Here is a 26,726-nt window from a genome sequence, read left to right as displayed (position 1 = left end):
ACACGGCAGGACTTCATTTTCTACTATTTTTATGTTACTCATAGTGAAAAATGCAAATGCTTAGCTGTTGTCTTGGCAGCAGGGTGGCTTCCACAGCATTCAGGTAACCCAAACACCCTGTGCTGTAGCAGTTACAGGAGAAGACAAGACTGCAGAAGTGCTTTCCCCACCTGGCCCCGGCAGTGAATCAGCCCCAGGGTGTGTTTCTACCGCTGGCTTCCCAGGCAGCCACATCCCCTGCTGCAGGGAACTCCCGTTTTAGGCACGTGAGCCATGCAGTCTTGGGGAGGAATCTTTCTATCCCTTTCAGAGTAAGCGCTCTCCTTGGCCCTGCGACGACTGGTACGTACCTCTGTGACCAGACAGCATAAGCTCGTGCATTCAAGGCATATTCCAATTCAAACCGACTACGTAGCGCTGCAACGTGACTACGGCCAGGACCTCCTCGTGCAACGAGACAGTCCGAAGATGAGGAGGGAGACAGAGAACCGCTGCTGTTGCTGGAGGCTGGAGACATTAACTGGATTAAAAAAAAAAAAAGAAGGCACTGTTATTACATATTTACAAGTCTTTCCTCAGCTCTTTCTCTTAAGTTGTGTCCCCCACATTTCCTTTGTAGTTTGGCTGTGCCAAAAGCAGTGCCTCCTGACTTTGATCAGCTGAGGAGAACTGGATGCTGCCTGCCAAATAAAGCGGTCAATTCATCATCGCCTGGGGTTTTCAAGCTGGGGTTGGATGGCTTTCCAGAAGATACGCTTTAGTTCAGCCATGAGTTATTTGGCTTGTGAGCATCCGCTCTGCAGCTGGGAGATATCGCTGCCTTCCTGGTGGGAGCCGCCAGCTGAGACTTTCCCATCTGTACTAGAAAGACGGTGGTGCTGCCTAATCACAGCGGTCCTGTCTGAGTGTCCCAGAACAGGCATTCAGACTGACGGGGCAATGTAAATACAGGGCTAGCATATCAATATATGTGTTTATAGATATGGACCAACCATACAACACAGGTACCTGCAGCAGCAGGGACCTAGACTTGCTGGCACAAAAGGTCCCTGCCACTCCTGGCTTCAGAGATACTTAAAAGGAGCAGAAATGATTTGCTGAGAGAGGAGAAGAAAAAAGAGAGGAAACAGAGGGAGGTGGAGGGAGAAAAGTCTCCACCTTCATCCTTCATCGGCTGCAGTACTTAACTTGCTAGAGATCTTGTTCCTTAGAACTCCTCTCAAACAAGGTTTTGCCCTAGACACAGTGGAGCTTAGGTCTAACTCCTCAGCTAAATAATGCTTTCTTTTTTTCTTTTTGTACGTAAGCTCTTGCCCCAGATTTATTCCTGCATGCACTGCTGCCTATGTACCATAGAAGTCAGGTCTCCCATGAGATGACACAGTTTCTTGTGATATAGTGCTTCACTTTTATTTTTACACTTAAAAGCTTCCACCTACGCATAGAGCAACCAGCTGCAGTCAGAGCATGAAGAAATGTAATAGATTATGGGTCTGTCCTTATCTCAAGAACAGCGATCCCTTTTAAAAAGGAGGTTGATTTTTTCTTTTTTTTTTTTTTAAACTCTTACATGCATACACACACAAACACACAGAGAAAATATAATTTCAGGAGTTGCAGCCCTGAATCGTTTACTTTCTGTTTGGCCACTTATCTTACACCAGGCTGAAGGCTGATACATCCACCTGTGTTATAGCCACAGTCCAAAGCAGGAATTGCCTTTGCATTTATCCTTCTTACGTTTTCTCTTTTTACCTTTCTCCCAAGGGTCTTGGCCACTTTGTCTTTTCTTCTTTTTTAAACCAAGCAGTCTTGAATGGGGTGAATGGGAGTAAAAAATTCTGCCCAGGACTGCTGCGAAGTGCATCCCCACAGCAGTGGTCACGCTCTCTCTTCAGCGTACCTCTCTGAGTAAGCTCCTGACACTCACAGCAGTATCTGGTCCCTGCCTCCTCCTCCTGGCACCCGTATAACCACTATTGACAATGTGCCTTAAAAATACAGTGTGTTGGCTAGCAACAGGACAAAGCAGCTCAAGCAGCCTGCAGGCTCCAAAGCCACCACTTTCCTCAGCTGCTGCTGCTGCTCTCCCCACTTGTACTCCTGACCACGCAGCACACGCACAGACGCTCCGCAGTGGAAATAAGATCCTCACCTCAATATTGCACAGACATTCTTCTAATTTTGTGACTACTTCTGAGAACTCTGGTCTCCCCTGTGAACACAACAGAAAAAGCAGAGCTGTGTTAAAAATACAAGGGCGGCATATCTTCTGCGATTAAACTGACTCATAGATATATGATGAATCACAGCTCCCCTCCATTTCCCTTTCTCTGAATTTCGTGGCATTGCTTTCAGTCTGCTTGGGAATCTGATGGGAACTGCAAGTTCAGTACTAAGCTACGAAACTAAGAGGTGTGTGTATAACAACTTTGACTGCATTATTCTTCTCTTTTTCCATAACAATTAGATTTGAGCTAATAATGACTAGATCGTAAGATTACAAAAATACTAACAATAAATTCTTGGCTCTGCTTATATGTTAGGTATGCTTCCTCTTTGCCCATAAACAAGACTTTGAACACAGCAACAGCTGTGAAGAGCAGCGGACAAGCTCCTGACCAATACTGCTCCTACAGCCACCCTCTTCTTTCCCTTGCTGGCGTACTTGCATCACTCCACGTGCACTGTCTCCGCGGCTGCTCCCCGCTGCCTGCCTGCCCCATTCCCAGACACGTGTCTCCATCTCTGTGTGCTTTATGTGGCACAAGAGTTTGTGGAGGCCATGCTAGGGACAGGATCAGGCAACAGAGGGGAATGACAAATATACCTTCTTCTTGTTAATGCTGATCAATACCCTGTTCCAGTTTACAGCACAGTCTTCCCAGGGAAGTTCAGGCTTAACTAAAGCATGGCATACAATGGTGTTTGACAGAGGAGGACTGGGAATACCTCAATTAAGTAACTGTTAAACAAGCTCCTCATTCCCATCACCACATCTTCCTCAACAAAATTGCCTGCAAGAGGTAGGCATAATTTAAGAGCTTTAGGACAAAGTCCTGCAGCCCTCACATCCGTGAGCGATAGCAGAGGGATAATACAGACAAATAAGACTTCAGTGAGAAGTGACTTTGTGAGAAAGTGTAGTAACAAAATGGGTGTTAAATGCTTTTCTTTCTCGAAAGGGTAAGAAAGAAAATGACCAGTCCATTTTAAGTTCCATAGACTCGTCCTTGTCTGCAGTTACATAGGAAAGGGAGGGAGAAAAGTGTGTTTATTGGTGTCCACAGCAGTGTCCTGGTATGTGCTCCTTGCGGTAGTGGCTTAAGGCAGTGAGACAGTCCACATCCTTCTCCTGCCTCTGGCCACCAGCCCTTCCCCGGAGCAGCAGGATTGCTCCCCCTGCATGTCCCTCCAGGCCAGCTGCAGCGCACTGGCTGATGAAGAGGAGCTGTGGTGGTCTGGTCTGCGGAGAGCTGGGGTGCGGACCTTGGCCGATTTCTCCTGACTTCTCCTACCAGCCTTTCTACGAGGGTGACAAGCTGTGGCAGAGAGACAGGATTTCTCCACTGACATTTGACAGTCCCATGGGTGCTTCCTTCCTCAGCCAGTCTTTAAAGCCTTCTGCTCTTCTGGCTACTTCAATCGGTCTGCCACACGAGGTCAGTCACCGCACTGAGATACTCCACTTGAAAAAACACTTTGGAAAAACACTGTTCCCACAAGAATCTCAGGCTCCAGTAAGCACTGCTATGAGTAACTTATGCCTAGGAAAGTGTTGGGGAAAACTACCCTGGCAAAAACTACCCTCTGAACACGGAGTCCTTCACAGGGACAAGGAGTCCTCAGAGTTGGCTCTTCTTCAGCTGGGTGAAGGCTGGTGGGAAGAAGGGAGGTGCCATGCGATGATGGGACAGAAACTTGATTGGGAGGTGATTTCAGTGGTTCCTTTTATAAAGGATTCTGTTATAAAGCAGTATATAACTACATTAGAGTATCCCTGAGCTCTAGACTACACAGTGTTCAAGAAATACTGCATTTTTTGCATGTGATAAGCTCTATCACCTTCAATGGAACTCGATCGGAGCCCATCGAAGCCCGTCGGATTAGACCATCGGAGACCGTGGAAGAACTGACTGTAACGTTAGAGTTGTACTTAATAAAACTAAAACAATGTTTATTTTCTTTACAGAATTAAGCCCCAGGTACTATGGCAAATACTTTGACTCTAATTAAAGCTTACAAATTAAAATAGCTAATGAAAAATGCTGCTTAAGAGACACTGTCTAATTTTCTAGTCATCAGTTTGCCTTTGGAAAAAACTACTGTCAGAAGTTTCTGGAAAACAGCTGTTCAAGTACCTGATAAATAGTAACAGTGACATGACACATGGGAACTAGCTTTCAGTTGGGATGAACCTTGAATGAAATTAAAGACAAATAAAAGGATAAGTTTTCAAATTTGGAGGAATTTCATAGACATCCAGCAAAATCCGTACAGATATACTCCATTTTCTGCCTCTTTTTTTTTTTTTTTTTAAACTGAACAAACCTCTTGGAGAATTCTGACCTGTGAACACTTGTTGAGCCCCAAAATTCACCATTTTTCCCTAGCAAATAACCTCTTTTTTAAGTAAATGTATTTGTTTATGCATCTACAGTGAAATGCTGTAAAATGAATATCGATATGGTAATGCTTTTTATCTTTTAGATGTTTTGCTCATTCTGCTTCTTTTGGTGTTTCACTAATAGCATTCAGTCCCTCCTCTTGAGTGGTATGCTCAGGAGACATCACTGAGTCAAGGATTATTATACATACTAGATAACTAAGTGAGACACTTTTAAAGAATTGCTTGTTGATCTCTGCAGTGAATTTACAGCAGTACTGTAGATTTGTATTAACAGTTTTAGGATAGGCTGTTGACTGCACAGCAAACCTTGCAAATGCTGACAAGAGGGTGATAACACTGCTTTACCTTTCTCTGGCCAGTGGCCCTCCTGAAACTATTCCGAGGCCCTCAGAAGCAACTCAAAACCTTTGTTACTGAGAATGATAGCAAAACACCTTTAATAAAGCTCATTTTAATAAGTTTTTGCCCATATCTTGTGCAAGGTTCAAGCCATCCACTGGCTGATTTGGCTATCAATTGCCTTATAATTCTATCGTGCACCTCTAAAACATTAGCAAGATTAAGTGATGTTGGAGTGATACTGATGAGTAACAAAGTGCATTAGGATTCTGAAAAGATGGTTTCTTTTTACTGGGGCTAAATGAGCTGTGGAAATGCTAACAAGATACGGTGACTATATCCATTACATAGTGCTTGCTTAAGTCAACAATTTAATATGACATCTTATTAATAAATTTAAACAGAATGTGAGTTACATGCTGCTGATTATTAGAAGCTACTTTATAGTTACATGGAAACCAAAACTCCTCCCCCCCCCTCCCGGCCCTAACATTAGCTCATAAAGTGCAAAGACAAGAGCATATTCAAGAATCCAGGAGACACTAATAACAATAAATAAACTAGCGATGAAATAAACTAGCTACACCCTGCACTGCAAATACATTTCATCCACAGTTCTCACACTGATATATTATGTACACAACCAGTAAGGAATACAGTAAGGGGGCAAAGCTCACTGCAGTCAATCGGTTGCCCAAAGTCACACAAACCTCCCTCTTCCCCTGTCTTGGTAGAGAACTTAAGAATGTGCTTTAGTTCACTAAACCAGGTAAGAAAGCTCTCAAGTATCCAGGACAAGGACAGGTTTAGGCACGTGATAAAACCCATCTTTCTAAGCTAGGCTAACTAGAAAAGGGACTCCAGGGCACAAATCCAGGACTCTGTTTCCAGTAGGAAATTCAAAGTCAGAGTATCTGGTTCAGTAATATGAAGCTGTAATATGAAACAAGGCCTCCTGTAACACCAGAGAATTACACAGGTTCCAAAATCCGCTCCCATTCATCAGAAATGGAACTTCCGTGTTGTTCAATGGAGACCTCAAATGCCAGAATAGCACCAGAAAACCAACCAACCAAAGTTTCCAAACCCAAAACCTACCCCTGCAATGTGTTTCCTAAAGCAGCTAACCCGCTTTGTGGAACATTTTCTAAGCAAGCTGAATTTCCAGTCTCTGGAGTATATTTCTTGACTTTTCAGACAGTTTAGAGCCATGTGCAAAAATACCCATGCAATTGCTGCAGCGGCATATGCAAAGATAGCACTGTAGAGCACAAAGGGTCCCTTGCCTGGCTGACACACAGAAGCATATAAAGGACCTACCCATCTCCATAGTCCTCTCTGTGGGAAATGCTTCATAGAGATGACATTCATCTGGCTGCTTTCTATTTTCCGTCACCAAGGAACACTGTCAAAGCCCAGAAGTTATGAACAAACCCATCATTCTTATGCTCTACAAATGCCAGAACAGTAACACTGTCAGTAAGAGAGCCCTGACTCATCTGAGCCAGCACAGGTGCCCACACACTCCAGTATCTGCATCACAGATCTGTGCATAATCCATCCAGTCAGGAGATACAGCTGGGACGTGTCATCAGAAAAGTGCTGGTTATCAACCCTACTTTGGAAGATTTGGCCCTCAATATAAGGACAGAGATATAAAGACTAGTTAGGGGAAGGTCACTGTTGTCCCTCTACCATGGATGGTCTCAGCACCATTAAATCCTGCTGTGGCCCTAAAGGCTACCAGTTTGAGGATGACGGTGTTTTCGCATCTTGCTTTAGTTAGTTCATGTTCCCTTTAGTGCAGAAATAGCAACAGACTGCAAAAGCCAACATAAAACAATCTTTCTTTAACCACCATTTTATCATCTCAGAAGGGAACACTTGTGTATTTTATTTTCTTTAATGCTGTTGCTGAGTTAATTGGGATAATCAGACGGACTTAATTAAAAGCCAGTCACAATTGCAGCATGTGAGAAAGGTGCCGTAGCAACAGCCTTACTGCAATAACTCCTTGTTAAATCAGACTCCTATCTTGCAGACATTGCTGGACTCCAAAAGACAGTAATTACAGCAGATGCAACACATGGTTTTGAAATTCACAGTACAGTCACTTTCTATCCCTAAGAAGAGTTTATTAATTGTAACACTTATCTGAGGTTTGTCTTTATCAGCGTTAATCCGAGTCCCACATGAAAATTCCCAGGCTATCAGCTGGGGAAAAAATATTCATCGTGTTTACTATTTTAAGCCTCTGAAAATTAAATTCCACATCATATAGGGGGGAAATTGAAATAATAGGAAGACCCATAAAGAGTTTAGACAGCTGGAATAGGAGAGGCCCATTTTAGGATTAGCAGTGATGTAGCTGATGAGAATGAGCCACTCTGGGCGAGCTGCGCGTGTGAAATGCATACATCATTGGCTTGTACCCTGCCTGGCTCTAAGTGTTGTTGCTTTCTCACTTCCCTAAGCAATGAAAAATGCATCCCAAAACAACAGCAATGATAATAATAAGCAATGTAGTCATTTTGAAATATAATAGAACAGATGGCTTTCAGTTTTTCAAACAAATATGTCATGTCATGGTGTAGCAAAAAAAATAATCTAATAGTTAGATGCACAGGAGAACTACATGATGCTTCTGATAAATGATCGAGTGCCTGAATGAAGCGGGAGGCTGGAGGAGGGCTGGGTCCCTACAATTCAATCCGGGCAAGACAGAGATTATGGCAGTGAGCTGGGCGATGCAGCTGGACAGACTGACAGAACCGGGCACTGACGGAGAGATTGCAGCTCAGCACGAAGAGAGGGACCCACTGGGGAACAGCATTAACTTCTGCACTGCTCCCTCAGGGACTGTGGCAAACAGCATTTTCGCCACCTGAGGCTGGCAAAGAAGCGTGTGTGTGAACTTTGTCACCGCTACCCCTTCTCACCTTCTCACATTGCAGTATCCTCTCCATGGGACTGCCCTTATGATTGCTTGGAGTCTTGCCATGTATTCCTGAAGTCTCATCGTGGGAGCAGGCTACACCATTATCAATCACAGCTATTGGTAGGTTTCGGGGGGAAATGCAAGGACTTGGTGTAACCTCTGGAGCTGTTAATGCTTTGACACGTGGTTGTCCGAGAGACCCTCGTGTCACACAGCTCGTGTGCTGATGTTCCCCATTCTCCAGGCCACAGCTGGAATGGCCCTGCTATAGAGAAGGGTCCTGTAAGTAACCCCTCACCTGTCCCAGCAGACACTGAACCAGAGCGCACCAGACTGTGACTTCTGCAAAGCACAGATGTCCCCAGGCCTTTGGGAAAGATTTACAGCTGACTGTATTTGTTCTGTTTTAGTACCCAAAATACATTTGCCATTGGATATTTAGAGAACTGTCAACATAGTATGAGTTCTCCTTGAATAAAGCAATATTAATTAAAGGAACAGACACCTTCCTGGGATTTCAGAAATTAAAAAGCAATTTTTTCCCCCCCAATAATCCAAAAGAACCACTTTCTTTGCATTGGAACAAGTGAAAAACATGGTTTGCCAGATTCAAAGATCAAAAATATGATCTTTTTAGGATTAAAGCTGCAATAGGAAACGGAGATCAAGAGCCAGAATATTTCTACAACTTGTAAATCATGTTCCTGCTTCTCTTTTACAGCTGCTCCTGTAAAAACAAAGACCTTAAGCATCCCTTATGGGACGCTTACAACAAGTCAGAGGTGTTCCAAGGATGTTCTGTGCCCCAGACAAAGGAGCAATTCCAGGAAATGGGAAGACCCCACGGGATGAAGAAAAAGGGCTGAATTCCTGGCAGAGGCGGTTTCCCTGCTTGGAGCTCAGTGTGGCTGCCCGGTCAGTGCACTGGCCATCTGAGCCACTGGTGAATATTCAGCGCTGGTTTTGAATGTGACACCCGAGGCAGCGTGCACAGCTGTCACTGTCACATCTTTTAGCTTCTTGAGGTGGCTGTAGTGTTTTCTCTCCTCAAATCCCATATAACACTTCACACTTGACACCTACATTGCCCTCTCCTGCTGAAGTGCAGGTACGCTTGTTCCTGTGTGCTGACCCTCATTTCTGTACAGCTGCCAAAAGCCATCCTTGAACATACTCTCTTTCATCTTACAGCTTAAAATTTTGCCTGCAGCCATACCACTGCCTGCAGTCAAATCACCTAAGGCTGAGATCTCATGTGAGCTCTCAGGCTCAGAAAGGTTAGGCATAGTCCGTGCTTGGACAAAGGCTGCTGGGAAGTGAAACCAAACATGACAGCCCATCTTGGAGCTTAATGGTTGTTTTCTTAGCTTCTTTTAAGTCTTCTTATTGCCTGGGTTAACCATGGCAATTTGTTTTTGTTTTTGCATTTGTTTTTGCTGCTCATGCAGCCTTTGACCCCTGAAGCTTGTTCCCTCTCTCCCTACAGACTGCAGGACCTGTCCTGAGTTTTCAAAAGGCACGGTATTTTATCTTTTATCTTCTACACTGCCATCATGTTGTTTCCAGGGAGCTCCATCTTCTGTGGATGTGGCTTCCCTGTCTTTGGCTAGACCAGTTCTACTAAGCCATGCATCAGTAATCAAAACTATCATCTTTACAAGATAATGAAGACATTTTCTGGTGGAGCGATTCTTCAAAACAGCAGGGAAATTCTGGTCCGCTGTTATGGTATCTGCAATGCTAACAGCCCTGCCGGGAGGCAGAGATGCATAAGTGATAAACTCAGCTCAGCAGAAGTGTGAAGCTTGGTAAAGTCTACATGGCCTGAATTACATGTGAATAAAGTTGTTCTCACATGCAGTTACTCAGAATGCATCATCATCTGGAGAAAGTCTGAGGGGTCATCATCGGGTGATTAACTGTAGGGACTAAGGGGATCTCTGCACTGCTGGAGAATATACCTGCAGAGCTGCCGCTACTCTGCATCTAACAGGCTGCTCTGCCAAATCTTATCCGGTGTTGCGAGATGATATGTGCGCATTGTACTACCTGTGAGATGATATGGCAGAAGGCTTTAATTGATCTTATTATCCTCTCTCAATTTCCAACCACTGTAGAGTACAAGAAAACTACCACGGTATTTTCAAATTTATATTTTCCTAACAATATGCTTATGCAATATGCAATTTTGTCTTTTAAACTTGTTATTTGTTAGAGGAGTTGTTGGTCTCTCTTGTCTAGTCTTGGCCTTCTTTACCTGGAAACTTGAACAAGGTAGAGCAAATGAACACGCATCAGAAAACTCCAGATGCAGGAGCCAAGAAATTGTCTCACTATGGGATCTTGTAGCCACTGCTTACCTCAGGAAAATGAGTTAATAGGCATGTCTATTGTTGGGTCTGACAAAGAAATGTGCCACTTTCTGAAGGAAAATAGGCCTCCTGTGATGCTAAAGGCAAATAGAATGTCCATATGCCTACAGACATCACTTGGGAGCATTCAGAGAGACACTGATCACAAGAGGAGTGGCTCATTCTCATGTCTCGAGCACAGGTTGATAGACTTGTGCTCTCAAGAGCTTTATAGAAACGTGCCTGTGAATGATGAAGCAGAGGCCCTGAAGGAGGATTTCTACGGAGCTGTTACTAACCCAAGCAGTCTGGGCCAGTGGGAAGACTTACAGACTGCAGCACTACATGACCTTTCAGAGATTGATGAAGGTGGATTTTCTTTTAGAAGAGAACAGAGAGGACTGTAAGGTGAGAATCAGAATGAGATTCAAAATCCAGAAGGAAAAATAGATAGTTTGATTTTCCATCATCATGCATTTGATGAGGACATATCTGAGTAAATCAGTGGCCATAAGCAAAATTCAGGAACATGTTATACAGCCTGTACGCTGGTATACGTGGCTATAAAAAAACCAAAGTAGTAATGACCAGGTCCATGTAGGAGATGATTGTCATGGTTTCCTAACCTTGCAGTCAGGTTAAAAGTAAAACCTATAGGGGATAATATTGGACTAGTTTGAGGTAGGGACAGGAAAGCAGTATATTTGGTTTGACTGACAGGTCGAAGAACAGTACAAAACTCAAGATTTTCCTACTCTATCCTTCAGAAAGCTGAGGGATATTTTTAATCAGCAACAAAGTTAGCTTTAAAAAACTCCTCACACTCACTCAAATTACTCACACAGTACTCCGAAGTAACAGTATGCCATTGAGGACAGTGGCATTTGAATAACTTTAACACTAGAAGTGTTACCTTCAGAATAATACAATACTATCACAACATTCTGCAATACTCTTTGTGGAAGGGATCATGAAGGGGATCCTCTACCTTCTTAAGAACGAAAGCAAGAAAGGTGCCCTGGTTTTGTAACTGGGATGAAGGAGTAGATCGGAAACTTCTGCCAGAGAGATGCAATTTTTTTTTTAAGTGTTTTTAAAAGGAACCCAGATAATACACTGAACCACATTACTTTGAATTTGAAGGCAGTTTAGAAATCAAGGTTTTATGTTAGTGAAAACAATTTCTGCTAGAGAAAAGAATCTGGTTTGCATCACCATCTTGGAGGCAAGACCTTCTTCCATTCCACATCCCTCTTCCTGTGGTCCTCCTTAGTTCTCTCCTGCTCCCCAGACAGGGTCTGCCTTCTCTAAGCAAATCCCCCCTGAAAGTTCCCTTCTCAAGAAAATCATACCAATGTGAAACCATTCTTAAAAGTTTGTATCTTTCTACCACATAAAAAGAAGACAGCTAGACAGACTGTTCTTTCAGCCTTTTCACTGCATTGCACATTTTTTCTGAGTGCCATATAAAGCTGACTGTCATCTGTTATCCTTCAGCATTCCCAAATTATCCATTCTGGGTTCCCAGAGCAGCACAACAGCATCCAGCCCACGACCGTGACTTCCTTGGCACCACCACCACCACCACCACCACCAGCTCTTTCCTCTCGGCATTCCAGTCCGCGCGCAGGCCAGAGGAGGGGGACAGGGCATCCCCCCCTCCTGGAGCTACGTCAGCAGAGGGAGAGGGGAAATGCACCCAGTGCTACATCCTGCCTGAATCACCAGTGGCCACTCATCTGCCATGACAGCTGCACTTCCAAAAGCACTTACGTGGCAGTATCTTGTCGAAAACATCCTTAACATTTACAGTGACATTTTTAAAAAAGAATGTCAATGCCTTGCTCCATCCAGCTGCAGACTAGAGGTCTTTTACAAATCTGGTGCTTATGAGTCCGAGTCCTTTCAATCAGATTATGCTCCCAAATCTTTTTTTTTGTGGTGAGACACAGCCCTTCCTGAAAATGTTGCCCTTGACGTCATTCCCTTTCTTTCCAAAGACCATACCAGGTTGGTCCAATCCATCACCCCAAGACTGCGGGCTGGTGCAAGTAGGAAAAAGTTACAGAGAAAAAAACCACAACCCAACCCCCCCAAAACCCCCAAATACAGATGCCAAAGGAGCTATATGGAAGACAGAACAGTACCTGCTCTGACGTAGTTTATCTGTCCTCCATTCAGTCCATCTCACGGATCAAATTTTATTATTTGCTTTAAATAACTACATAAAGCAAAGATTTAGCCAAAGCTTTCTCATGAGCTTGAATCTTCATAGGTTTCCCTGTGCCTTACCTTTGTCCAGGACCGTTGGAGAACACCTAATATTCTCACAGTCCTAGTGAGAGCCATTATGAGCCAGCAGAATCATGATGCATCCTTATGCAGTCCTCTACACATTGGGCAGCGATGGGATTAAAATGCTGCATTCCTGTACCCACCTCACTCCCAAGCCTGGCTCCTGGTGATGTTGATGTCTCTGTATTGCAGGAAAGGCTTTAAAATTCAATCCGTTAATTTTATTGGGCATTATAAAATGTGGCCGAAACATGAGAGTGTTGTCTCCATAGTGCTCTAAGGTGATAGCGTCTTATCCTTCCTGGGTTAAGATGTTGGCTAAATGGTTGATGCTATGCTGCAACTAGAAAGGCTTTTTTGTACTACCTAGATAAGCATCTCAAAGAGCTATTTAATCGGTATAATAATACTCCTCCTCCTCCTCCTTGTGCTAAATTCCATGTTATTGTTTAGCAGACATTGGGAATGACACATTTAGCAGGATATGTGAAATTCTTGCAAAGGAGATACTTCAAAAGTGTTTAACAATTGAAGCATGGCAGTCTCCATCAAAACCAGAAGACAGCTTAAAACTTCACCGGCAAAAGCATTTCATTGCAAGCCACCACCAGTATCTCTGGTGCAACGAAATCAAAGGAATGTGGTGTGCAAAAGATGTTACCAGTTTGCAGATCACAATGCGGCGATCAATGTGGACTGCCAGAAGAAGGCAAAAATGTTTCTTTGCTACTAGGAAGCAGTCTTACCTGCAAACACAGGAACCATGATAAGTTCCAGAATTATTCTACAGGAGAAAAACCCATAAAGGCGGAGAAAGACAAGAACAAAAATCAGTAGCAGAATAACAGAAGAGTACTTAATAACAAAGAGCTACCCTTACCAGCTGGAGTCAAGAGAAGATGAATGCCAAAAAATGGTACCTAAGCTAGCAAAGGGGATGGGTGTTACAACTGGCTCCTATGAGACAGAATCACAGGAAAAGGAACGCAAAACGTTGGCATCAAACCCAAAATGATCACTTGTGAAACTAGAAGACACAGGAGTTCAGAAACAATAAATAGGAAAGGTAAATGGTCTCCATTCAGGTTCTTCCTGGAAATCAAAACTGGGTGAGCAAAGATGAAGCCAAATGGAAAAGTAAAATGAAAATAAGGGGACATGACTTGTTGACTATAAAATTTAATTTACATCCAGGATTAGAATCCAACCAGGTGGACTGTCATGTAGTGAACAGCTGGAATAGAAAATCAGCCACCAGTGCAAGGAATTGCTGAATGAAATCCTGAAAAAACTGACAGTGGCTTTGAAAATACAACTGTTGAAAGCAGAAAGAAAAAAAAAATCTGGTATCTTGTGCAATCACCAATAAGCGCACTAAGGCTCATGAAGAAAAAGAGATTTACTCCAAAAGCTTTGCTCTGCATGTTGTGACAAGCAGCCATCACCTGGGAGCAAAACCACAGGAAGTGCAGTTATTATAACAAATAGTGCTAGATGCTAGAAAATTGTCAGAAGTCTGCAGTGTCTCCATAGTGGATGTTTATCATCCTTCCCACAATATCTCTGACATAAGAAGGATGAAGGGCCCGAAGGCAGAAGTCCTAAAGAACAAAAGCACCTTACCTTTGTCCTCATCCCCTAGGACTGTAAGAAGTCTCTCTCCTATTTTCAATCCTGAATTGCAGAATTTATTTCCCACAGAGGGAAATGAAGGTGATGTGATGGAGGCCACAGGATTACATGTGCAGAGACATTTAAAAAAGGGAGGAAATGCCAAAATGTAACTATAGTAGAAATGTCAAGGGTTTGGGAAGCACATGAAAACATACACAAGGAGGCCTGCCTGTTCTAAAACCTGTAATTCAGCTGCTGTGGCCCAGGTTTCTGCAAAGAATCGTACAATTTCAACACAAATGAACACTGTTCCCTGTTAGAGTTGCCAAGTTTATACTTGAGTATTCTGGTTAACTGGCAGTTAACTGGAAGTAAAAAGAAGAAATCGATATTGTAGACAACCTGAACAGGACTGATAACACTGGAGAAGACGGAACAATGGAGGAGGATGGAACAAAGAAAAGAGGAAATACAGTGCCACTTAATGAAAATGAATTGAAGTTGAAAACATTATTTTTCAGACATGCAAATAATCTCAGATGCCAAAACAGAAAATATGCTACAAGTTTTGGATAATGTGAAGAGCAAAACATACCAACACTATAAAAAAAGTGCCAAGTTACACCTAGCACAGCCAGTATCCTCAGTCCTACAGAAAATGGAAATATATTACTGAGCAGTGATGCCAGTCTCTAAATTAATAGTGCTGTGCATACAGAAGACATGCAGGACTTGCAAGACTTTAAAAACAATCAACCTTATCAAGGCAACAATGAACTCGAAGAGGCTGAAATGCCACTGGAAGAACATGAAGAGGCTTTGTTACCAGAATTCGGAGACGGTAGTTTTGAGGCAGAAAATGAGGTGCCTTTAATTCCTTGCAGAATAAATGAAGCTGAAAACTCCACTGCAAAAGCTATATTGTACCCACCATCTGTGGAATACCTAATGCAGCACCTTTGGAGGCAAAAGAAAGTGAGGAAAAAACCCATCATGATAGTGCTCTTTTTCTTTCTTCAAATCTACAGACAAACTGCCCCAGCTTTCCTGAAAGTTATTAGCATCATTGTGGTGGGAAATTTCAAGTAGTCCAAAAACATAAAATATTTTTTGCTTAAAGCATCAGAAAAAATTAAAGGTAATTCAGCTCAAGTAATTTTACTCAATTAACTGAATAGTGGTTTTGGTAATGGGAAGAATCAGGCAGGAACCACATCTGGTTGTGTCAGAGCCAAACAGAACAACATAGAATATAAGTGAGAGGAAGATAAACCAGGAAAAGTTCACTGACCGGAGCAGTCTGTGGTGTTTATGAATTGGAACGTATAGCGTGAATTTAATTTAATGTAAAAATTTACATTTACAGCTCTCAAAACCATGCCTGCTCTCTGTGATGTACAAGTTGCAGTACGTAAAACATTTCTGTGCTTGGCTTATTACTGTTTGCTTGATGGAAAGTACAACATCTTTTTTTATACCTGCATCTATTAAATTCTATCTTAAATTCACATCGCTCGCTAAGTTTTCTGGTCTTCTTTCCCTTATAAAGCACAGGTACCCGCTAAGTTCCTGGTGGTAGGGACTGACGTTTGGCTCTCGCCAGGCCAGGTGCCCTTCCATTCACAGCCTGGTAGACTGCTTTTAAGATTCCTGGGTGGCAAGCCCATAACCAGTCACTGCGTGCTCTCCAAACAGTTAGTTAGAGCTGCTGCTAGGAAACTAAATTTTAACACAGAAGGAGTTCTGAGCAGATCCAAAATATTCTTAACTCTTTATTTCCTTAACTACCAAACCTGTGGGTCTCAAAATTTATCACTAAAAGATCACCTTATGAGGACTGGTCTCTTGGACCAGGCAACGTGTCCTCATTGGTCTTATCTACTCTGCGTTTGAGCGGAGAAAAATATATTGCTTTAAAGGCAAGAAACACAGTGATAAGTAAGTATATATAAGTGATTTTTCATGGAACACAAATACACAAGATCAGCATGCAGAGTTTATCTTATAGCAGCTTAAGAAAAAAACCACAAAACAGTGAGACGTTTTGGGCATTATGAACTGAGAGCAGCTGCCGTGAAGAAGCAAGAGGCCCCAGATTGATTCCTATTTCTCTCAGAACAGGATTTCTCATAACTTCTGACTGTGTGTCCTATCCCCAACTGTTCACAGAACAGGGACTGCAGCAATGTGCCAGAAATGCCAGGGAGAGGACTTCCGATTGTCTTCAGGTCATTCTGTCTCCTACACACCTCCTGTGCTTGTATCCTATTAGCGTATCAGGGAGTAGCCTCAGGACGTGGTATAAAAGTAGCCAGAATTTTATACACTTCCAGGGTAACTTGGCTCCTCTTTGTGATGGTACGGATTTTAATTTTCACATGGAAAAAATCAAGAATTTGTAGAAAATACCTGCAAAAGTCTGAGAGCAGCAAGTATTTTTCTACTCACTCAATAATAACTCAAGTCATAATCAAAGTTACATAATCACTTAAAGTGTCATTGAATGGCTAAATGTTAATTTACTTTCCTCCTCAATTCACCAACTCTTCTGCATTTCTTGACGTACACCATTATCTGTCTCAGGGCTTTCTGCAATGGCACTTGCCTCGGAAACTGGGGCTTCGGGGAAGCCATGTGAGGTCAGAGAGATGGTTGGCCAAAGCAGAAATACCCGTTTCCCTGCTGCCTTTCCGGCTGTGTGAGGCGGGGGCACTCACCTCGGGGCAGGCGTTCCAGCCCCTCATCAGCAGGGTGGAGATGGGCTTGGGGATGGAGTATCCGATGGGTGGGCGGATGTGGTGGTACGCCATGTCCGCCGCCGCCGCCGCTGCAAGCGAACAGCCCGGCAGAAACCAGTTAGCACCCAGCAATCACACATGTTCCCAGGAAAACACAACCTATTTACTACTGAAATGCACCCCAGCAGGTACAGAAATGCCAAACCATCAAACCTGTAGGTAAAGACTTGCAGCTTAAAAGAGGCTTTCCAATCCATAGCGTTTGTAAAGATAGCTAAGGCAGTCCATAACCGTGAATGGAAACACATTGCTGTTAAGACTGAGCATGGGTGAAGACAACCTAATTTAGCTTAAACCCTAAAAAAAAAAGGCCTTTGGGAGAAAAAATGAGTTAACCTTCAACTCACTTTTTAAGAAAATTATCATCTCCATTATTAAGACAGGGTGACAGGTATACTCCAGTTGCAGGTAAACTGGTAACAGACTCAGATCTCTTAAAATAACCCATAGCTAGTTCTGTTACAGTCTAAGACAAAAATTAATTCTAAGTATTGCTTTCATAAAAATCTAGTGAGTGCCTTTTTATAAGCGCAAACCACTACTGACTGAGACAAAATTGCCAAAATGTTTTCCTAACTGGGTTTGCATGTCTAGTGAGTCCAAATACATTGTTAATCCTTCTCATTCCTTTTGAGCAAGGTTTTTTCAAGTAAAAAAAAATGTATTTTGAACTCATATCAAAAGCTAAGTAAAATCCTTTCTTTGCCTGACACTTTAAAATGATGTGATCATAGTATGTGGGATATGCAGGGAACTGTAAGATTGCAACCATGAGATTGTAACAAGAACGGTCTAATTTTTTTTAACCATACCCCACTCTCATCACAGTATTCATCATAAGAACAGATTAATTTCAGCCATTGTCTGTCCTCATTGCAGCTTTTGCCTGCATAATGATGTTTTAGAATGTTAATATCAGATAAATCCTGTGATATTGTAACTATATGTAGACAGAAGGGGCAAACACAGTTTGCCTAATTTTGATTCCACTCTAACAACATTTTGAAGGCATGACTCTCATACTACCGGATTCATCTTTTGCCTAGCAGAGACCATGAAAAGAGGGCAAATGCAGATCAGATTAAGATAGCAATGAAAAATGCTCCATTTTTTTCTGCCAAAGGTAATGGAAGTGATATATTACCTATTGGCAAAATTTCATCTTACCAAAGTTAATAAGATTTGTTCCATCAGTTTAATGGGGTCAGGATTAGAAAAAGAAAGGGAGAAACACACTGTGTGCCTCTGTGTACTTCTATGATACTTTACAAAGTTTGTTTGTGCCACTATTATTTGGGCTCTCCTTTCACTGTCAGTAGGCTTTTTCTTCAGCTAAAGAAACATATTTGTTAAAAAGTACTTTAGAATGGATGAATTAAATGACAAGAATCCATTCTTCTCAAAAATGAGTAAACCAAAAAAGAGTTTGGGTGGTCCCCAAAACTCTGAACTTAGTGATACTTTCCAGCTCTACTGTGTGATATCCTTGAACCTCTGAGCATTTTCTGGTTTGACTGGTTGGTCAGATCCTGCTTTTCTTCTGGGTCAGAGCAACTATAAGCCATGAGAGGAATCAATGACAACCGACCTACAAAAATGTTATTTCAATTTGTTCTTGTTTGTGGATCAGGGGAACAACTGTAGTAACTGCAGAATGTTAATCAACATCTCCTATACTGGATACCTGTATGTTTATAATCATAACATGCCATTTCCTCGTGCAAGTGTCATCTTTGCATTATTTTTGCTATGTGGGATGCAAGAGTTCAGTTTCTGAATCTAATTTCACATCTATAATTTCCTGACGTCTATATCCCTGTGTTTCCCCACAAAATGCTACTCAAAGCTTACATGCTGACAGTTTTACAGGTGTGAATTGAATGCCACCTGTGGAAAACAGCCAAGGAAGAGGATCTTCAGATATCAGAGGGTGTCCTCTTGCCCCCAGGCCTTCCAAAACGTCTTTTAAATGGAAGATTGTACACCAGGTAACTGCCAACTTCTACTTCCACATGCAGACTGTGCCTAGAGCACAGAAGGATGCCTTTGCAGTCATGCCTTGTGCAAGCATACATGAGAGATACACAATGCACGAATAGAGAACTGAGCCACAGTTCTCAGGCAAACAGGGTGGGATCAGCCTGGGAACCGTTCATGGGTTTCTAACTCGATGACAGACCCAGTCATCTCAACTACAGCTCAAGCAAGTGGGCAACAAACACATCAGTGCATCTGCTGAAGAACCTGCATCCCAGCCACGCAATCCCCAAAGGAAAACAGTGACAACAAAGACAAAGATCAAACACATCATCCACCTGCACTGATCCGCAAAACGACTCTCTTTGCTTACGTAAGCACAACCCTGCTGAGATGATGCAGTGTTTGTGAAATATTTCAAAGTCATTTTTGATACATGCAAAGTTTTACTTATTGATTCCTTCCTTGGTTTGGTGGTTTTTTTTTTGTTTCTCTTGGGGGAATCATTAAATTAAGGTTCACTTTTCTGCTGTTTTGGGATTATACCTCCATTAAACTCCTTTGGATGCCTCTGTGATGTTCAGAAGGTCAGCCTCTCACGCGCAAAAGGTAGCTGTCACGAATATCATTGGCAATTAGTGCGCCAGCTTTGTATATGACCTTCTATGCTGTATTAGCTGGTTTTCATATCTCTTTATTTCTAACTACTAAAGTGATGCAGAAGCCAAACATCTGACTCAATTCCACTTCAGGTTCTAGAAATAAAATACCATTAGCCGTGAACCTGAGTTTCAGTTCTGAATCATTTTTGTGTTTGTGTTCCTTTTCCACTGGTCCTTGTTCCATGGCCATTTAACTGAAGATCAAACTGTACATTCCTGGGTGCAATTCTAGTACACCATCATCCATATTATCAAAGCCTTCTACAAGGTTACCATTTCTAACATTAATCTCAGTTACTTCTGAATTAACCATTTTACTCTGTTCAAATTATGGTCTAGATAGGACTAGAAGACTCCAGAGGAGTTAAAGCTCACTGGAGCATCACAAATGAAATAAAAGGCATAAAAAAAGGTATAGGAGTACTGTTTCTCCCCCCTCCTTTTTTTTTTTTTTTTTAATTTATTACATTAACTGAATGATAAGGTCCCTTTATCCTGACTTCCATGGGCTTGCTGGCTTTTTGTTTCTGCAGCTTTAAAGAGAAGCATTTTCTTGTCCCTTCTTTGATGATCTTAAAGGTCTTTTCCAATCTAAACGATTCTGTGATTCCATGATTCTAAGGAATGGCTTTACAATCCCAACACCAATGTGAGAGGCAAAAGGCCTACAATTAGAGTCACTTGTTCATAATCCTAGAACCAGACAAGGAATTTTAAGTTATGCAGATCTGTAGTGAGTAATATATGCGATTATAGTGGGATAGTTCTATGCTTTTCACTGAATGCATAATCTTAGCACTTAATAACAAACTTCAGTAAAATATTGGTTAATATTACGCAGTGGAGCTATTTCTCTAGTTCAGAGAAATTTAAATATTAATTCATTGAGCATCTTACCTGGTTTCAGGTGAGCAAATGGAATTTCACCTGTTAACAGCTCCCAGAGGCACAAAGCATAGCTGAAAACATCGGCTTTTATGGTGTACCTTGTACACTGGGTGAACACCTCAGGGGCCATCCAGCGTAGGTTCTGTGCATCAGGAAACATCGATAATACATTAACAGTGTTTACTTCCTCATATACGCATCTTTTCCTGTATTTGTATGTTTCTTTTCCTTTCTTTTCTTATTTCCTTGCCTCCATTGCTTCATAAAATAACTGGTAAATTTGCCAGGAAAAATTCTCACCTAGCTTGCAAAATCTAGGCAGCATATTATTGCACATTATACGTAACAGCATTAGTATAGTAGCTGTCTCAACCCCATAAAGCCAGACTGATCAGGCTTTAAACATGAGAGTAGTGCTAGAATAAAAGCAGAACACCCAGCCTCAAAGTCTGGAGACCACATCATAAGGTCAGAGCATGCCATATAATACCAGTTAACTACTACTCCTGGTAGCTGGTAGATGGAAAAACTGACAACTGCGTTGGGTTGGTGCCTTCTCTTTTGGGCTCTCACTGCTTTCTGCAGAAGCCCAATTCTGAGACTGCTTCACAAGCAACCAGCCTCTCACGGGAGTGATGAGTTCAGGGTGTTTTTGCAGATTCCTTGCACCTCAGTAACTTAATCTACATTCTTTACAAGACGGCCCTTCTCAGTGAGACGTCACCAAACCCCGGCAGGATCCAGGTCTGCAGCAGCAGTACTCACTCCTCAGACAGCGAGTGCATATTACAACTTGTTAAAAAGATGATTGCCAAACCCTGGTTTTAGCATCACCTATCCTATTCCACATTTAGTCATTATGATGATGCAAACGTTCATGACCATGGAGTGACACACAGAATGCATCTGGACTAAAACTTATGAAGACAACAATACTGTCTTGTAAAGCTAACTCTCTGTGAGCAATAGGCTTGTAATGGAGAAAAGAACTCTGAAAGAAAATCAGTGTCAAATAACTAATTCCCTATTAGAAATAGGAACCACCTGCCAGCAACACGTGTATGTGAGCCGGGAAGGGTGGATTAAAAAAATGACACTTTACTAAGGATTTGGGGGGCAATAGAGCTCCAAAGACAACCTTATAATGCATTATTTTCTGTTGCAGATATTATATATTCACTCATCTCTGCTATTAAAGAGGCTTAAAGGAAAAAAAAAAACCCACAAAGAAATATTAAGACAGATAAAATACTATACCAGTTTATCTTTTCCAACAAAAATATTTCCAATGTCATTTTCTCCTAAACTGAGTTTGCCTCTATGTTTTATACTAATTATGTGGAACAAAACAAGAAACAAACCCCAGGCTGTTTTGTCATATTGTCTTCATCCAGGGACTGCAAAAATCTAGATTCTGAAACATACAGAACAAAAAAAAAATTACTGTCAAGCCAATACAGACACCCACCTCATTATACAAAAGTCTTGGTAAAAAGTGGTGGTTTGTTTGGCTTTTTTTAAATAACCATAATAATGGTTTTGAGAGTCCAGGAGAACTGTGAAAGCTGGTTTTCAACAAGGATGTGTACAGACAATGAGGCTTCTGAAACCTGCATGCTAAATTCAGCACTGGCATAAATCTACAAAGCTCCATCGACATTAATAGCGGTTTACAGCAGCTGAGGATCCAGCTCAGAATTTGTGACCTCATGGTTATTTGCACTGGTTAATATAACTGTATCTAGATTTACAACAGTCACTGAGCCCTGCATTAAAATGCAATCCCACAGAAGCCTGTCAGTCTTATTTAACGTCAGAAAAGCAGCCCGCCTAAAAATGACAAGATCTTGCATGAATATAGTGAACATGGTATATGCTACATTTTGTGATACATAAATAAGTCCCCAAGCAGGACTTAGATGCCTTTGACATATCAGAAAAAGACACGTAAGCGTGCATCTGTATGAATAAGAGTACTGTCAGCAATGCCCCAGACAAGCAGCTGCTCCCATGTGGTCCAAGCCTTGTGCTATCTCCTTGCTTCAGCAGGCTGGGTAACAACAGGTCTGGGTCAGCACTGGGTCCCTCACAGATATGGTCGTGCTGCCACCACCCTCCTCCTATATTAAGCTGATGTTCATGCATCTCTACTGATCACATCTGTGGTGATATTGCACAGTGACAATGGGCATGTCTCAAATCAAGTAGTTCCTGAGGAGTTAGGTCAAACCCAGCTCCCTAAACTCCACCTTTGCACCAACAAGAATGCATTCTGATGGAGCTTGACTGATAAACACCAAGACAATGCACGAAATACAGATTCATAAGGTATAGCCTGGTCTAATTTTGAACACAAAGTTACTAAGGTCCATAACTGAAATAACAAGCTACATTCTGCTCTTTTAACTAAAATGAAAGAAACCTGTCCTATTGCCATGGGGCTTGGCTGCCAACAGTCAGACTTGCACAATAACATCATCCTCAGATCCTGAGCACTTGCCATGAAAGAGGAGGGCACATCTTCTATGACAGGAATTTTCACTCAATTTCTTCCTCTAACCTACTGCTAGAACTTAAACTGAGATGCATCCATCTCACTATCATCTGGGCTTCCTTCTCAGATAAACAGTGGGGTACTCCACAGCACCTGCTAACTTAGATGAGACAAAAAATAGGGGCATTCTCATCCCTAAAAGCCTTTTGTGTCCTCTCATAATAACAAAATGAAGAGCAATCTCCTCAGCGTTTTCTTAGTCAGCACATGTTTAGTTTTAGGGAATTTGAGGTTAATTTATAAATGTTTCATAAAAACTCCTTACCTCCAAAATCAGCAACAACTGCATGACCATCCTCATACAGGAGAATATTGTGACTGGGGGGGGGGGGAAATGTTATTATAGGCAACTGTTTAATAGTGTCTTAAAGGTGGTGAAAATTTTACAGTTTTTGGTTCATAGCTAAACTCTTGAGGAGTTCAAATCATCTGCTTAAGTAGATAAATGTCTATAGATAAACGACTTTTATCTACATCTCATATTTGTTGTTGTAAAGTACACATTAACTCTGAGAGGGCAAACCCAATAGCTTCAGAAATAAGAATGTCAGTTTCTAATCAATACTAGAGCAAAACAATCTCTGTAATTAGTTATGGATCAAGTATAGCAGCTTTGTTCATTATGTGCACTGAATCGCAGTGATGAAGTGAAAAAAAAGATGATATTTGAATATAAACACAGTGATGGCCTTTAAATAAAATTACATCAACTGATTCTTTTCTCTTTTAGGGGTTACATAAGTGTAAATTCATAGTGGCAATTTCTAATTTATGCCTATGTATAGAAGGGAAGGAACAGATCTGAAGAGTCCGTATAGAATGGATCACTAGAAGCCATAAGAAATCCATTAAGCTGGGGAAAAAAAAAAGATGACACAATGGTAAGTCCTATTTAATTTAATAACCACACTTAATAATGCAAATGTTACTTTCATGAGACAAAGGTACTTTATTTCTTAAAATATCTCCATTTGTTTATGAAAAGAAGACGTCATTCATCCTGTAGCTTATCTCAGCGTCTAGGATGAAAGCTTCTCCCTGCTCGCACTAATGGAGATTTGCCAGTCGCTAGAGGTAAGATTTCAGTCCTGCCCTCCATTCGTGTTCCAGTTCTACAGTGTCCCTTTTTATAACGCCTTTGAGAGCTAGCAGAGTACAACTGATAATGTGTGCTAAGTTACTTTGGACCTGAACTGAGCCTCGGGTAAAGTGCCAGATTTCCATTTGCTTAATAAGTCAGGAGCACTTAGTGATTTTTTACTGTTTCACCTTATTGTCTGTGAAATGTATATTCCTTGTCATTGTTTGATGGGCATAATCGCAAGCATAAAGTATTGTTCATTATTGGACATCAAAAGAACCACATTTTGCATTTGTCCTTAAAAATTATACTTGCAAAAATTACAGTGCATTTTGACTGTGGTAGTGGATCCTCTTTGTTGCATCTCTTTCCGAAGCTCTCTAGGCAAACTGGTCCATACGATGAAATTAGCATCCCGGGAGACTGGTGGTTGCAACTATGAACGGCAGCAGGGAAGGATTTGGGGAGATGGGTGGTGCCCTGTGGAGAGCGGAGCCCACGCTTCTCAGGACTGTGGCTGGAGCTGTGGTTTAACCAAGCAGGATTTCGCAGACAGGAACGCTTCCGAGAAATGCTGGAGTTACCGTGTGAGGGCTGCAGAGCTGACCTGTGTCTGTTCCCTGCCCCTGCTCACCCTGCCTCCAGGTGCTACAGCTAGAACTGCCTGTGCACCGTGGAAAATGCCCCGGATTTCAGGTGTACTGCAGCCGGGGTGAGGCTCACGTTCACGTCTTCTAACTGAACTGCAGACAGCAAGAAATCCCAGGAAAATGTGATATTCATGTTAGACATATATGTTAGATTTTTATTTCAATATAAAGTCTTCATCTTTGCCCCAGGTAGTTTCTGGAGTTAGGAAGAAAGGAATAAATGCAGAAAAATTCTTGTTTGGTCAGCACATGTATGGGGCAATCTCTGTCAGGACATCTAGAGATCAGAGAAATCATTTATCAAAGACAATTACTTGTACTGACACCTATCAAAGTGTTTTGATTTCTGTGAAATCTTTGAAACCATAGCAACTGCAGGGCTCAGTGAATGTAAAGGATTGGATAACCAGGACTTTACCTTAGATTGTCAGCAGAGATATTTGGAGGCTTAAAGTTAAATCTACTGGATTTGTCCTAAAACTACTAGAACCAAAGAGGTGAATTGTGGGATTTGTGTGGTGGTTTAAACCCATTTATTGAAGGTAATGTGAAGAAAATTCAGCTTTATTTACATATTATTTGTTCAAAGACAGTGAGGGATATGGATAACATCTGGGAGGAAATCTAACCCTATGCATGTATCCTTTCTATTAATTAGAGGATTTAAAAAAATAAGCTTCCAAGTATGAACAAAACAACTACACAAAGATTTCAACGTAAGACTATAAATATTTCTTATCCATTTTATAAAGGTGTCATCTTGTGAGCAGGTCGGCAGGAGAGCTGCAAACCAAACCAAACCAAATCAAAATAGAGTATTTCTAACACTGAAACTGTAAAAAGGAAGATAGTCAGATTAGGTAAGAAGCAAATGGGCATTTGTTGCACATTTTCACATTGATAGCTTCAAATAAGAGAAAAAAGTAACATTACCCTTGGAAAACAATGAATTCTCATTTGGGGGCACTTTATCCTTGAACTTGGACTGAACAGATAAAAGACTAGATGAAACAAGTGAGAAAAGTATCAACTCCTGAATTCTGGAGATTTCGAGTAGATCAAATGTAAGTGAACAAGAGAGGAGTTCTCAGCCTTGCAAGCAAAATATAATAATAATAATAATAATAACCTGAACTAATTAGCCCTCCTTAGGGGCAGGAGTAAGTCTTCTGGGCAGACTGCCATGACAGCATACCAATGTTTTTAGCTCAGGATTGGTATTCTCATGCAGGAGTATGGATATGTGTTTGGGATAGCTGTACCAGCTCACCTGCAACTAGCTCAGGAATCTTTCACATGGGGTTGGCATTTGGAAATGCCTTCTGTTGACTTGAAAATTAATGTTTGAAACAATATGTGCTGCTAGGGAATAAAATATTGAGGGTGAGTCTCCATAAACTTTACTGCTTAAGCAGAATGGAAATAAGAAGAAATTCTGGCTGCGTAGGAACTTATGGTGGGAAAACCCCATCCCTATGTATTTGGCATTTCCAGGGAGACTTCAATTCAACTAATATATCAGGGGACTTGGAACCAGTCCCAGGATGAACGGGTCTCTGTCTATACATACATCGACAGTTGGAGAATATCAGCATATAAAGCTGTGGTGCTATTCCAACCCATGCGGTGGGGAAGCGGATACACGAGCTGTGCTCCAAGGTGGCTGGCATTTACAATGAGTACCCAGCTTATGTTTTCAATGAGGAGGAAAGAATTTCTTTCTCAGAGCAATATATAGAGCTTAAAACAAGGGCTCCTCTAAAGTCGCTGCAATTATGGCACCTTGATTGAAACTCATGGCTCAAAAGCCTCACTTCTCCAGCATCACCTGGCAGTTGGATGGCCATTGCCTATAGAAAGGTAGTCTGGATTTCTGAGGTTGAGACCCCTGTCGAGAGGAAGGGCTTTGGAGGAAGTGAGTGTGCCAGCACGTGTAGCACAAACATCAG

The 26,726-nt window shown here is 41.8% G+C and overlaps 1 protein-coding gene across 1 annotated transcript in view; it reads right to left on the bottom strand.

Moving 5' to 3' along the window:
- Nucleotides 1-23,361, bottom strand: part of LOC143161183 (serine/threonine-protein kinase TNNI3K-like) — a 41,173-nt gene extending 17,812 nt beyond the window's left edge. The window contains exons 1-6 of the mRNA XM_076339892.1: nt 23,312-23,361; nt 21,854-21,906; nt 20,502-20,634; nt 16,885-16,994; nt 2,156-2,215; nt 351-520 (exon numbers count right to left, since the gene is read on the bottom strand). Of these exons, the coding sequence (XP_076196007.1) occupies nt 351-520; nt 2,156-2,215; nt 16,885-16,994; nt 20,502-20,634; nt 21,854-21,871 (491 nt within the window). The 5' untranslated portion in view covers nt 21,872-21,906; nt 23,312-23,361. The remainder of the gene's footprint in view (nt 1-350; nt 521-2,155; nt 2,216-16,884; nt 16,995-20,501; nt 20,635-21,853; nt 21,907-23,311) is intronic.
- Nucleotides 23,362-26,726: the final 3,365 nt, after the last annotated feature.

The sequence above is a fragment of the Aptenodytes patagonicus genome, chromosome 5 (genome assembly GCF_965638725.1).
Source record: "Aptenodytes patagonicus chromosome 5, bAptPat1.pri.cur, whole genome shotgun sequence".
Lineage (NCBI taxonomy): Eukaryota > Metazoa > Chordata > Aves > Sphenisciformes > Spheniscidae > Aptenodytes > Aptenodytes patagonicus.
Note: the sequence above shows the minus strand (reverse complement) of the source record. Positions and strands in the feature narration are given on the sequence as shown.